This window comes from Anabrus simplex, chromosome 6 (genome assembly GCF_040414725.1).
Source record: "Anabrus simplex isolate iqAnaSimp1 chromosome 6, ASM4041472v1, whole genome shotgun sequence".
In the NCBI taxonomy this organism is placed as follows: Eukaryota; Metazoa; Arthropoda; class Insecta; order Orthoptera; family Tettigoniidae; genus Anabrus; species Anabrus simplex.
Window position 1 is genome coordinate 7,422,847 of NC_090270.1, and position 13,007 is coordinate 7,435,853.

General features: G+C 41.7%; 1 protein-coding gene across 1 annotated transcript in view; it reads right to left on the minus strand.

The window, feature by feature from the left end:
- Positions 1-211: 211 nt before the first annotated feature.
- The window catches only part of LOC136876040 (D-3-phosphoglycerate dehydrogenase), a 32,949-nt gene continuing 20,153 nt past the window's right edge, over positions 212-13,007 (minus strand). The window contains exons 2-9 of the mRNA XM_067149656.2: positions 8,175-8,326; positions 8,036-8,101; positions 7,798-7,951; positions 7,587-7,719; positions 7,404-7,510; positions 6,193-6,559; positions 5,907-6,119; positions 212-549 (exon numbers count right to left, since the gene is read on the minus strand). Coding sequence (XP_067005757.2) covers positions 287-549; positions 5,907-6,119; positions 6,193-6,559; positions 7,404-7,510; positions 7,587-7,719; positions 7,798-7,951; positions 8,036-8,101; positions 8,175-8,326 — 1,455 coding nt within the window. The 3' untranslated portion in view covers positions 212-286. The remainder of the gene's footprint in view (positions 550-5,906; positions 6,120-6,192; positions 6,560-7,403; positions 7,511-7,586; positions 7,720-7,797; positions 7,952-8,035; positions 8,102-8,174; positions 8,327-13,007) is intronic.

A 13,007-nucleotide genomic window follows, 5' to 3' on the forward strand; every position in this document is an offset into this window, starting at 1 on the left:
GTTTATTCAAAGTGGTGTCACAACAGCTTGCCTCAGTACACAGAGTTCAACTACCTCGTAAATCTGAATTGAAGAGTAGTTAGTTCGAGTGGAATTAGGTGGGGACCCAGCATAACAAAGGAACACATGGGTAATGTTAATTGGATTGTTGAACATGCTACAAGTGTTATTCAGCTGGGAAGACGTGGTAGTAATTAGGAAGGTGCTAAAAGAGGTGGTAGAGTGTAATTTATTCTTTAAGATATATAAATAGGACAAACACAACATACAACAATACTGTTCACATTCAGAATGGGATTACACCAGGAATGTCCAAGTTGTCGACTTGGTGCTCAGCTCTCACAGCAAACCAAGCGCTCTTCCCCAATGCCACTGCCACACTGGTGATGATTGCACCCCTCGTAATCAGTTCACTCACGATCGTACCCAAATTCATCATGGAGTCACACCCTTGGAAGAGTTGCACGTTACTGCCAAGCAGCACCCCCTGTTCAAAGTTGGCGTCATCGACTGACAGCAGATAGGGAAGTTCATCTGTCTTCACCGTGCCTGTAAAAAGTTTCTCTGTTGGCAATACTACAAAACCAAACAATATTAAAGGAAAAAACTAATATGATCATGATGCTGCAGTCAATGAACATAATAAACCAACATTTCAACACAGCTTCCCAAATGATCACAATAACTACCTCATGAAGAAAAATATCCCAGCTTATCTTGAGAAAGAGTATTCAAGTGGTAAAGAACAAAACAACAGGTTGCCTCAGTACACAGAGTTCAAGTGGTATAATAACTACCTCGTAATAAACAAAACAGCTCGCCTCAGAACACAGTGGTCAAGTGGTATGAAAACTACCTCGTAAAGAACAAAACAATAGCTTGCCCCAGTACACAGTGTTCAGGTGGAATAACAACTACCTCGTAAAGAAAACGAGAACAGCCTAATTCAGTAAACAGTGTTCAAGTGATATAACAACTACATCGTAAAGAACAAGACAACAGTGACCATCAGTACACAGTGTTCAAGTGGTACAAAGCCACCTCATAAGAACAAGACAACAGCTTTCCTCAGTACTGAGCCATGTTTGAATGGCTGTTTCATAAAGTCACCTTTCTATTATTGTTAAAGGCCTCTTGCGGCTTATCATTGATTGACTTAACTATTTCCAAGGTTGTACTAGAGAGGGCAGCACCCTCAGTTGTAAACACAGAGGGCCATTCTTTCCGGCGACACTGTAACTTTATCTCTTTGACTCGAATATTTGTTGTGGTTATGAGAGAGGAATATAAAATGAACTCCACGCAGATCGGAGTGACTTTTCTGAGCTATAGATGGGCATTTATTAGATTTAAACTCAGCCTGTACTGTCATCCTTCTTTTTATTTTGACGACTAATATTGCAGGTATGGTGATCCTTGTTTTAATATATTTTTCTACGGTTCTGTAGTGATATTCTCCGCATTTAATTACAGTTGATTGATATGCACCTTTCTACTCTGCGGCATGAATGGGCCGCGTGTTTGTTGCTGTTATTGTGATTGTGTGATGTTGGTAACTAGGTCTCTGATCAATTCTATTTATGCGCACTGCGATCTAATGTATTTTGCCATCAAATGAATGTATGCCCTGCGTGTCGACGCGGAGGTCCATTCGTGTCGTACGGAGTGGGTAATTTGATGGTTTATACGTGAGCACTCGGTCCGTATTATACTACTGCTAATTGTCTGCGCCGTGCACGCTATCTTTGATATATGTGAGACCTTTGTTTGTGACCATGAGGGTCACACATATGAGTTTGTGTTCAACTTATTGACAGGAGCTATTACTCGCATTGTTTGCCGGTACCGGCAATATCTGAATGTTAGGATGCGTGTGTGTGGCTGTGTGAGGAGAGTGAAAAGATGCCTTAATTTTTCCTTTGATCTTGTTTCCGTACCGTGTGTTTGTTTTCGGTACGGTGTTAATTATTATGCCTTGGTCTCTGTCTTGGCCTTTAGGTTGCCCACGAGGCCGCCATGTTTACTTTCTTATATTCAGGCTATGGGCATGCCTCTGAATCTCCTTGGGCTTTAATTCTGTTTGCTTGGTGCAGAGATGTTTTCTCTCTGTGCCATGCTGATACCTGCATTCCGTTATTTTATCTGCTCTGAGTTTCTTCTCCCGAATGATTGGGGAAAACTTACAGTACCTTTCTATAGCTACTGTTGTTGAGATGATGAAGGAGTTTGAAGGACGCGTATGTAAACAATGCAATTAATCTCGTGGAAAGAACGACCAAACTAATCCATGGGGATTGTATTTAGATTAGGTCATTATGTAGTGAAAATATAATTGAGACAGCAAGCACGTCGTAAATTCAATACTAAGGTTGGTGTTTTGAGAAATGCTGTGCTCATGCATTTACGTTAGTACATCGACTGAACCAAATGAACTCATGTACGTATCTTTTCAATATCTTAAAATTGCTGGCTTCATTTTCTTTTCTTTGGATTTTATTACATCAATAAACCTTAATTATATTTTATTTGAATTTTATAGCTAGTAGTATTAGTCTCACCCCTGTTGTGCATTGTTGATTAGGGTCATTTACAGTTCAGGGCAGCGTCTTAGGCCTTTCCACCCCTCGAATCTCCCAATGTGCGTATTATATTAAGTCATATATTATCTGTAAGGGAGGGGTGCGGTTCAGTACACAGTGGTCAAGTGGTACAACAACTACCTCGTAAAGAAAAATCCGAAAAGCTTCCTTCAGTACACAGTGTTCACATGGTATAACAAATACCTCGCGAGAAACAAGAAAATAGCCCGCCTCAGTACAAATTGTTCAATTGGTACAACAACTACCTTGAAGGAACAAGACAACAGTTTGCCTCATTGCACGGTGTTATTGTAGTATAACAACAACCTCGTAAAGAACAAGACATGAGCTTGTCTCAGTACACGGTGTTCTTGTGGAATAACAACAACCTCGTAAAGAACAAAACAACAGCTTCCCTCAGTACACGGTGTTCTTGTGGAATAACAACAACCTCGTAAAGAACAAGACAAGAGCTTGTCTCAGTACACGGTGTTCTTGTGGAATAACAACAACCTCGTAAAGAACAAGACAAGAGCTTGTCTCAGTACACGGTGTTCTTGTGGAATAACAACAACCTCGTAAAGAACAAGACAAGAGCTTCCCTCAGTACACGGTGTTCTTGTGGAATAACAACAACCTCGTAAAGAACAAGACATGAGCTTGTCTCAGTACACGGTGTTCTTGTGGAATAACAACAACCTCGTAAAGAACAAAACAACAGCTTCCCTCAGTACACGGTGTTCTTGTGGAATAACAACAACCTCGTAAAGAACAAGACATGAGCTTGTCTCAGTACACGGTGTTCTTGTGGAATAACAACAACCTCGTAAAGAACAAGACAAGAGCTTGTCTCAGTACACGGTGTTCTTGTGGAATAACAACAACCTCGTAAAGAACAAGACAAGAGCTTCCCTCAGTACACGGTGTTCTTGTGGAATAACAACAACCTCGTAAAGAACAAGACAAGAGCTTGTCTCAGTACACGGTGTTCTTGTGGAATAACAACAACCTCGTAAAGAACAAAACAACAGCTTTCCTCAGTACACGGTGTTCTTGTGGAATAACAACAACCTCGTAAAGAACAAGACAAGAGCTTGTCTCAGTACACGGTGTTCTTGTGGAATAACAACAACCTCGTAAATAACAAGACATGAGCTTGTCTCAGTACACGGTGTTCTTGTGGAATAACAACAACCTCGTAAAGAACAAGACAAGAGCTTGTCTCAGTACACGGTGTTCTTGTGGAATATCAACAACCTCATAAAGAACACGACAAACCATGTCTCAGTACACAGTGTTCAAGTGGTATAACAAATACCTCGCAAAATACAAGACACACCTTCCCCCAGTACACGGGGTTCTGGTGGTATAACAACTACCTCGCAAAATACAAGACACACCTTCAATCAGTACACAGGGTTCTTGTGGTATAAAAACTACCTCGTAAAGAACACGATAACAGCTTCCCTCAGTACAAGGTGTTCCTGTGGTATAACAACTACCTCGTAAAAGACACGATAACAGCTTCCCTCAGTACATGGTGTTCCTGTGGTATAACAACTACTTTGTACAGAACAAGACAACAGCTTCCCTCAGTACACGAAGATGTTGTGGTATAACAACTACCTCGCACAGCAGTTTCCCTCCGGACACAGTGTTCAAGTGGCAAAACAACTCGCTCGTAAAAGACAAGACAACAGCTTGTCTCAGTGCACGGTGTTCGTGTGGTATAACAAACCTCGTAAAAAAAGACAACAGCTTGTCTTGAGATACAGTGTTATTGTGGTATAAGAACTACCTTTTATAAGACAAGACAACAGTTTGTCTTGAGATACAGTGTTATTGTGGTATAAGAACTACCTCGTAAAAGACAAAACAACAGGTTGTCTTGAGATAGTGTTTTATTGTGGCATAAGAACTACCTCGTAAAAGACAAGACAACAGCTTGTCTTGAGATACAGTGCTCAAGTTGTATAACAACTACCTCGTAAAAGACAAGATAGTTTGTCTTGAGATACAGTGTTATTGTGGTATAAGAACTACCTTGTATAAGACAAGACAACAGCTTGTCTTGAGGTACAGTGTTATTGTGGTATAAGAACTACCTTTTATAAGACAAGACAACAGTTTGTCTTGAGGTACAGTGTTATTGTGGTATAAGAACTACCTTGTATAAGACAAGACAACAGCTTGTCTTGAGGTACAGTGTTATTGTGGTATAAGAACTACCTTGTATAAGACAAGACAACAGCTTGTCTTGAGGTACAGTGTTATTGTGGTATAAGAACTACCTTGTATAAGACAAGACAACAGCTTGTCTTGAGGTACAGTGTTATTGTGGTATAAGAACTACCTTTTATAAGACAAGACAACAGTTTGTCTTGAGGTACAGTGTTATTGTGGTATAAGAACTACCTTGTATAAGACAAGACAACAGCTTGTCTTGAGGTACAGTGTTATTGTGGTATAAGAACTACCTTGTATAAGACAAGACAACAGCTTGTCTTGAGGTACAGTGTTATTGTGGTATAAGAACTACCTTTTATAAGACAAGACAACAGTTTGTCTTGAGGTACAGTGTTATTGTGGTATAAGAACTACCTTGTATAAGACAAGACAACAGCTTGTCTTGAGGTACAGTGTTATTGTGGTATAAGAACTACCTTGTATAAGACAAGACAACAGCTTGTCTTGAGGTACAGTGTTATTGTGGTATAAGAACTACCTTTTATAAGACAAGACAACAGTTTGTCTTGAGATACAGTGTTATTGTGGTATAAGAACTACTTCGTAAAAGACAAGACAACAGCTTGTCTTGAGATACAGTGTTATTGTTGTATATAAACTACCCGGTAAAGAACGAGACAACAGCTTATCACAGTAAACAGTGTTCCTGTGGTATTACAACTACCTCATAAAGAACACGATAACACCTTCCCTCAGTACACAGTGTTCTTGTGATATAACTAATACCTCATAGAGAACAAGATAACAGCTTGCCACAGTGCACGGTGTTCCTGTGGTATTACAACTACCTCATAAAGAACACGATAACACCTTCCCTCAGTACACAGTATTCTTGTGATATAACTAATACCTCATAGAGAACAAGATAACAGTTTGCACAGTGCACGGTGTTGCTGTGGTGTTACAGCTACCTCATAAAGAACACGATAACACCTTCCCTCAGTACACAGTGTTCTTGTGATATAACTAATACCTCATAGAGAACAAGATAACAGCTTGCCACAGTGCACGGTGTTCCTGTGGTATAACAACTACCTCGTTGAGAACAAGACAACAGCTTGTCTTGAGACGAGTACCTACCTCGTAAAGAGCGACACCCCAGCTTGTCTTGAGTCACTGACACCTTCACTGTACCAGGACTGTCTGTGGTCTCGTGGTGGACGGTGACCTGCATCCCTGCCTCTTGTGCTAGTATCGGTGCATTGATCAGGTTGAGGCCATTTTTGGTGCAACCACTGAGCATACCTGCGAGGACCGCTGCGCCTAGGAATTTCTTACTCTCCATAGCAGCGCCTAGAACAGTACAGAGCCCTCGTAAAGACACAGCATTTTGTGAGCATTGTTTGAAGGTAAGGAAGGTTGTTACCTGAAGTTGTTATCTGGATCTTTGTTCCTTGTACGACTCCCTGCATCATTTTGGCTACTAACTTGCCGAGCTCGTTTGCCAGCATGATCCATGGCGTGTTGTCCCGAACCATGGCAGCGGCTAGGACCGGGGCGTTCACTACGCCTGTAATGGAGTATCTGGCCCGAATTTGAGGTTCCACGTTAGAAGCCAGAGCGATGAACTGTTCGGCTATTTCCACAGCAACTCGCTGTTGGGCTTCGCAGGTACTGGCGCCCAGGTGTGGTGTAACTATCACTTTCGGGTGCTGAATGAGTTCGAGTGTGCCAGGCGATGTGGGTGGCTCTTCGCAGAACACGTCCAAGGCTGCCGCTCCACAACGACCATCCTAGTGGGAGTTGATTTGAATTGTTAAAAAGTATTTGGATTTTTCTACAAGATTTTAATCTGTCTAGACTGAAATTTGGACTTGGAAGATTTGTTTTGATCTCATAGAACTGAACTTATCCAGAACACTTTTAATTATTTATGGGTTGTACCAAAATTATCATTTAATTTGTGGATTTTAATATTTTTGTTTTTTGTCAAAATATTGTGAAAAATCTTATGCTACACCTGGAAGCGCATTTCCTGTTATTATCACTGTATCAGCAAGAAGGAAGAGACTATTGATTGGAGGAAATAAAAGTGAATGTGAAAGTCTAAGGTGAATTCTGTATTCCGGTTGGTTCTCTTTGGTGGTTGCACCATTTCCTTCGTTTGGAGCGAGGTTCCTTATTTCGTCTGATCACTTTAGCTTGCGGACCCCTCGTGGGTAAGCACTGTTTCTTCCTTTATATCGGTTTTTAACCTCATTCAAAGGTGATAATTTACGGAGGTGTTTTCCCTTGAATTTCACGTTGACCGCTTAATTTGTCGAAATGTTGTCAGCTAAGATCGGAGGCAAGTTGTGATTATCCCTCGGTCTCCTTTCATACGTACAGTATATCTATGATGTATTTTAGATAATGATACTGTACCTCTGTGTTTCGGACTAACTCTTATGTGTGTTGTTGGAATTGGGTTTAGCGCACTGTGCATCTCTCAAGGTATTTCAAAGAACATTTATTTCCCGTTTGTAACTATGTGTTTTGAGTTTCTCCCTCAAAATAAAATGTTGTAATCCAAGTGCAGTTTTAACAGGCCTGTTGTTCTCATGTTTCCTAACCTGTTTGTGCTTTACTTGAACATACCTGCAGGGCGCGCAGCAGGGCAGCCTCGTCCACAATGCCGCCTCTTGCTACGTTGATGATGCGCACACCACGCTTGCACTTGTTGAACACATCGTCATTGAGCAGATCTGAAAGCATACATCTCACTTAGATAGCTTGCTTTCGCTAAAAGCCGCGAAGGCTCATTACATCGAAGGCACTTACTTCGTGTCTGCGGAATGAGCGGCGTGTGAACAGTGATGTAATCTGCCAGTGGCCATATCTCACTCAGGTCCATTTTCTCGACATGAAAGGCCTGGGCAAGTTCCGCCGTCACCATAGGATCAAAACCGATCGTCTGCAAGAAATTGTTCCACGTCATAGAAGGTGCAGTACTGTTACCGACTCTATCTCTGTGACTTCAACTGTTACTTACTCTCATACCGAAGGCCTGCATCCTCACAGCGACCTCGCGTCCAATCCTCCCAAGACCCAGGACTGCAATTGTCTTCCCAGCGAGTTCATTTCCAGTGTAGAGCTTCCTGTCCCAGCGGCCTTCCTTCAGTGACTGGCAAGCCTGGGCTATGTTCCTGCAATCACCAGAACTGCGCATCAGCTCTGTCTGCGTCACAGGGCGGCAATGAAAACTGATCTGAGGTCTAAACGATACTGACCTGGCAAGGGCGGTGATGAGTGCACACGTGAGCTCGCAGGCGCTCGTCGAGTTCCCGCCCGGAGTGCTGCACAAGGTAAGTACAGGGTCAGTGCTGGATGAAAATACATTGAAATACTTAACTAAGGTGCTTTACTCACTTGAGAACTATAACGCCTTTTCTGGTGGCGGCATCTATGTTGATGTTGTCAACTCCTGTCCCCGCTCGGCCGACTACTTTCAGAGATGTGGCAGCAGCGAGTAGTTCCGCCGTCACTTTGGTGTCGGAGCGCACAATGAGACCGTCATGATTCTGCAACCAAATGGTGGAACATTTAATTTAAATTTTAAAAGAATTTAAAAGGAGATAATTTTAAAAGAAAGGTATTTCTCTATCGGTCGTGTCCACAGTAACAAGGAAAAGCACTTTTTTCTTTTCCGTATTTTCTGCAGGACTGCAATTAGGACTGCCTGTCTGTCTGCCTGTCTGTCTGTCTATCTCTATGTATGTATGTATGTACACGCATCACGAGAAAACGGCTGAAGATAATTTAATAAAAGTCGGTATGTGAAGTCAGGGAAAGAACCACTACAATCTAAGCTATGGATAATTTTATTCACGCTGAGTGAAATGGTAGTTTAGGGGAAGGCCTCAAGTTTAATTCTCAAATTTTTATGTTGTTAGTGGTCCTATCGATAAATATTCCGTAACTAAAGTTATATAGAATTAAATTTCCGATCATTTATTTCAAGGGAAATTCATTTTATGTTTATTCAAAATATTGCCCATCGGCTTCTACATACTTCGCCCATCTTTTAGGTAAGTTATGAAGTCCATTCCTGAAAAACTGCTTGTTTTTTGCGACAAACCATTTTCCAACTTCCTCTCCGAGCGCGTGCCCCATTGATGCGAAGAGGTGAAAGTCAGATGTCTTTCACGGGTTTTGCTGTGTGAGACTGTGCATTGTCGTGTAACAATAACATGCGGCTCATTCGGGTCGTTTCTCGATCAATGCGTGATTTAAGTTAATTATTTGTTGATGATAAGTAGTGGAGCTTTGAAAGTTCTAAACACTTGGCGTCAGCACTTTTTCTGCTGCGTCATCACCCGACGTCATTGACGCCGGCCAAAGGTCATTGACTCCGCGACGTCTTCACTACGTGACCGTGACGTCATAACCACGTGCTCGTGTTTATAAACAAAGCCAGTGCCCTTATTTGTAAACAAAACCACGTGCTTTCTTGACAGCTGTCAAGCTAACAGCTGCCATATTTAAACAAGAACGCATCGCTAACCTCAGTGCTGCCATCTTGACGGCACTAAACCTCATAGCTACCACCTTAGGCACGTAGTAGCGGGAAATTTGAAATTCCATGTGCTTTTTGACAACTGTCAGCGGCCATCTTTGAACAAGAAAGCACCGTGCTGGCATCTTGACGGGGCTAAATCTTCATGGATGCTACCTTAGGCACGTGCAAGCGTGAAATTTGAAATTTCACAACTGTAATCTTAGACTAACCTATGTAAATGATTATGCTTTATTGACTTCGGGGGAGTACAGGGGGTTTAAAGAGGTAGTCCTCTTTCCCCTATCTCCCCTTACCAAAATAAGGGACAGGTGAGTGAGAGATGTCCTCTCTCTTCTCGTAGAGGTCCACCGTCGTAGCGATGTCTCGTCTCGGCGCGCGCACATGCGATCGTTGCACGCTCTGTCGGAAGAAGTTTAGTACGATAGTCGATACATGCCTCATCGATAGGTGATGCGTACACGCTCTGGCGGTAGAAAATAAAAACTTACTGCTGCTATAATCACAAGATTTTTAAATATCGCTATTCTTAGTGTAGCTATCTCGACAGATTCTAACTTGATTGCTACAATGTTAAATACTCGATGTTGTTACCTAAAAAATGTGTTCAGATTACTAAAGAAGTGATTGAAACTTAACAAGACACTGTACTCGATATCGTTACTTACAACATGTGTTCAGAACGTGTTTACTGCTTAGCAGGGGATATCTTTGTTCTAAGGAGATGGATTATATATCGCCTACTGGAATGCTAACAAGACTAGACTGCTGAACAGCCTGCGCAAGATGGTTGCTACACATACGCTGTTATAACCTTCCCCTACGCCGCCGCCTCCTCTTTCCGCTCTGTCATGGCAACGTACAACTACGGAAAAAACACATTGCACATACTGCGTAGCGAACTCGCTCGGTAAACGATAATTTACAAATTACAAATACAGAAAAGTACAACTTCAATAAGTTGCCTAGTGCGAAAATCGAAAACCGCGGAAACACAGTGCACATACTGCGTGGCCAACTCACTCGGTGAACGATAATTTACAAAATATTAATACAGGTAACGTATATCTTCTATCATTTGCCTACTGCGATAGTCAAAAACCGTGAAAACACACATTGCACATATCGTGAAGCTACCTCGCTCGGTAAAAGATAACTTACAAATTAAGAATACAGCAAAAGTACAACTTCAATGCTTTGTCTAGTGCGAAAATCGAAAACCGCGGAAACACATATTTTTTGCACATACTGCGTAGCCAACTCGCTCTGTAAACGATAATTTACAAAATACGAATACAGGTAACGTATATCTTCTATCATTTCCTAAGTTTGAAAATAAAAAACCGCAGACACACCTAGTGCACATGTCGCGTAGCCAACTCGCTCGGTAAACGATAATTTACAGAATATAAATACAGGTAACGTACATCTTCTATCATTTGCCTAGTGCGATAGTCAAAAACCGTGAAAACACACATTGCACATATCGTGAAGCTACCTCGCTCGGTAAAAGATAACTTACAAATTATGAATTCAGCAAAAGTACAACTTAAATGATTTGTCTAGTGCGAAAATCGAAAGCAGCGGAAACACATATTGTTTGCACATACTGCGTAGCCAACTCGCTCTGTAAACGATAATTTACAAAATATGAATACAGGTAACGTATATCTTCTATCATTTCCTAAGTGCGAAAATCAAAAACCGCAGACATACCTAGTGCACATATCGCGTGGCCAACTCGCTCGGTAAACGATAATTTACAAAATATAAATACAGGTAACGTACATCTTCTATCATTTGCCTAGTGTAATAATCAAAAACCGCGGAAACACATAGTGCACATAACGTGTAGCTAACTCGCTCGGTAAGCGATAATTACAAAATTTGAATACAAGTAACTTACAACTTCTATGATTTGCTAAGTGCGAAAATCAGAAACTACGGATACACACATATTGCACATACCGCACAGCTAACACACTCAGTGATTGTAAAGTTACAAAATATGAATACATCACAACACAGGATATACGCATACACATCACTCCACTTTTCGAAAAGCGGAATACAAACAATAATGTTGCGAGATAGCACTTACACACACACAGATGTACAAACTTCTAGCTGTGTGAAAAAACTACCTCACGCTTTTTTAGAGATGCCAAGGCTATCATAGCATGTAGTCTGCTCCAAATGAGAACACTACTGTGAATTTCTTACGTTCACGTTTTCGCAAGCAGTAACAGAAACTCACAGTATTGTTCTCTTATATCTTGGAGCAGACTACATAGTCAAATGACAACACAGCCAAAATACACATCACCTTGTTCGCCCATAGTGAACTTAGTTTGAAATAAAATGATGGATACTGCGATTCAAATCCCGGTCACTGGATGTGCTGTTACTTGATAGACCTTAGGCGTTAGGAAGGGCATCCGGCCCTAAAACAGATTCTTATGTTTCTAGTAATTACATCTTAGCGTTGTTGTCAGGAGGACTATGCGGCGGTATTACGTCGCACCGACACAGATACATTTTACAGCCACGATGGGGCAGAAAAGGGACGGAAGCGGCCGTGGCCTTAATTAACGTACTTGCCTCGTGTGAAAATGGGAAACTACGGAAACCATTTTCAGGGCTGACGACAGTGTAGTTCGAACCCTTTATCTCCCGAATACTGGATACTAGCCGCACTTAAGTGTAACACATGCAGGTACAAAATCTACCTCACACTTCTTTAGTGATGCCTAGGCTATCATAGCAGAGCTCATTGTTGACAGGAAGACTATCCGGCGGTAAAACAGCACCTTTGGTGGCTATGATCGTTAAGGCGCTGAAGTCTAAAACGGTCTGACACCGAGGTTAGCCGGTTCGAGTCCCGTTGGTCGAAAAAAAATTTCACCATGAAAATGTTAGCCGGCAGGGTAGGGGAGGTTGCCTGCATTAAATTCCAAACTTCTCCGCAGTGCTCATATGGAGTTAAGGAATATGACTCTGTTGATGGGGACCGTAAGCCTTGGTGCTATTCGACTGGAGTAGGCTATGTGCCGGCACTAGGTTGTAGCCCCTCCCTACTATCATATATCACGTCACTTACTTCATCTCCTCTGATGACCTTGACGTCATAAAGGGCATCGTGTCTTCTGTGAAGCCGCAGAAGACTTGCACAAACCAAGCTTAGAAAAAAATCTGTGTCCCTTCAGCGAAGTAAAGAGCCTACTGCTCACAAGGTCTACTGTATCTTTTACTTGTAAGAAGAGACTAAAATAATAATAATTATAGTAATGTTATTTGCTTTACGTCCCACTAACTACTTTTACGGTTTTGGAGACGCCAAGGTGCCGGAATTTAGTCCCACAGGACGTAAATCTACCGACACGAGACTGACGTATTTGAGCATCTTCAAATACTACCGGACTGAACCAGGATCGAACCTGCCAAGTTGGGGTCAGAAGGCTTGCGCCTGAACCGTCTGAGCCACTCAGGCCGACCCTTTTAGTGCAAATTTCGAATTGTTCCTTTAAAGACAAAAAGTGTGCTTTCAATGCTTACCTCACGATACTCTATGAGATTGTGAAGCATTTTAAGAGATTTAACACTAACACTAACACACACTACAGGAAGTGGTTCCTATATACAGTAATTTAAATAAATATGCATTTAGTTGAGACTACTTTGATATT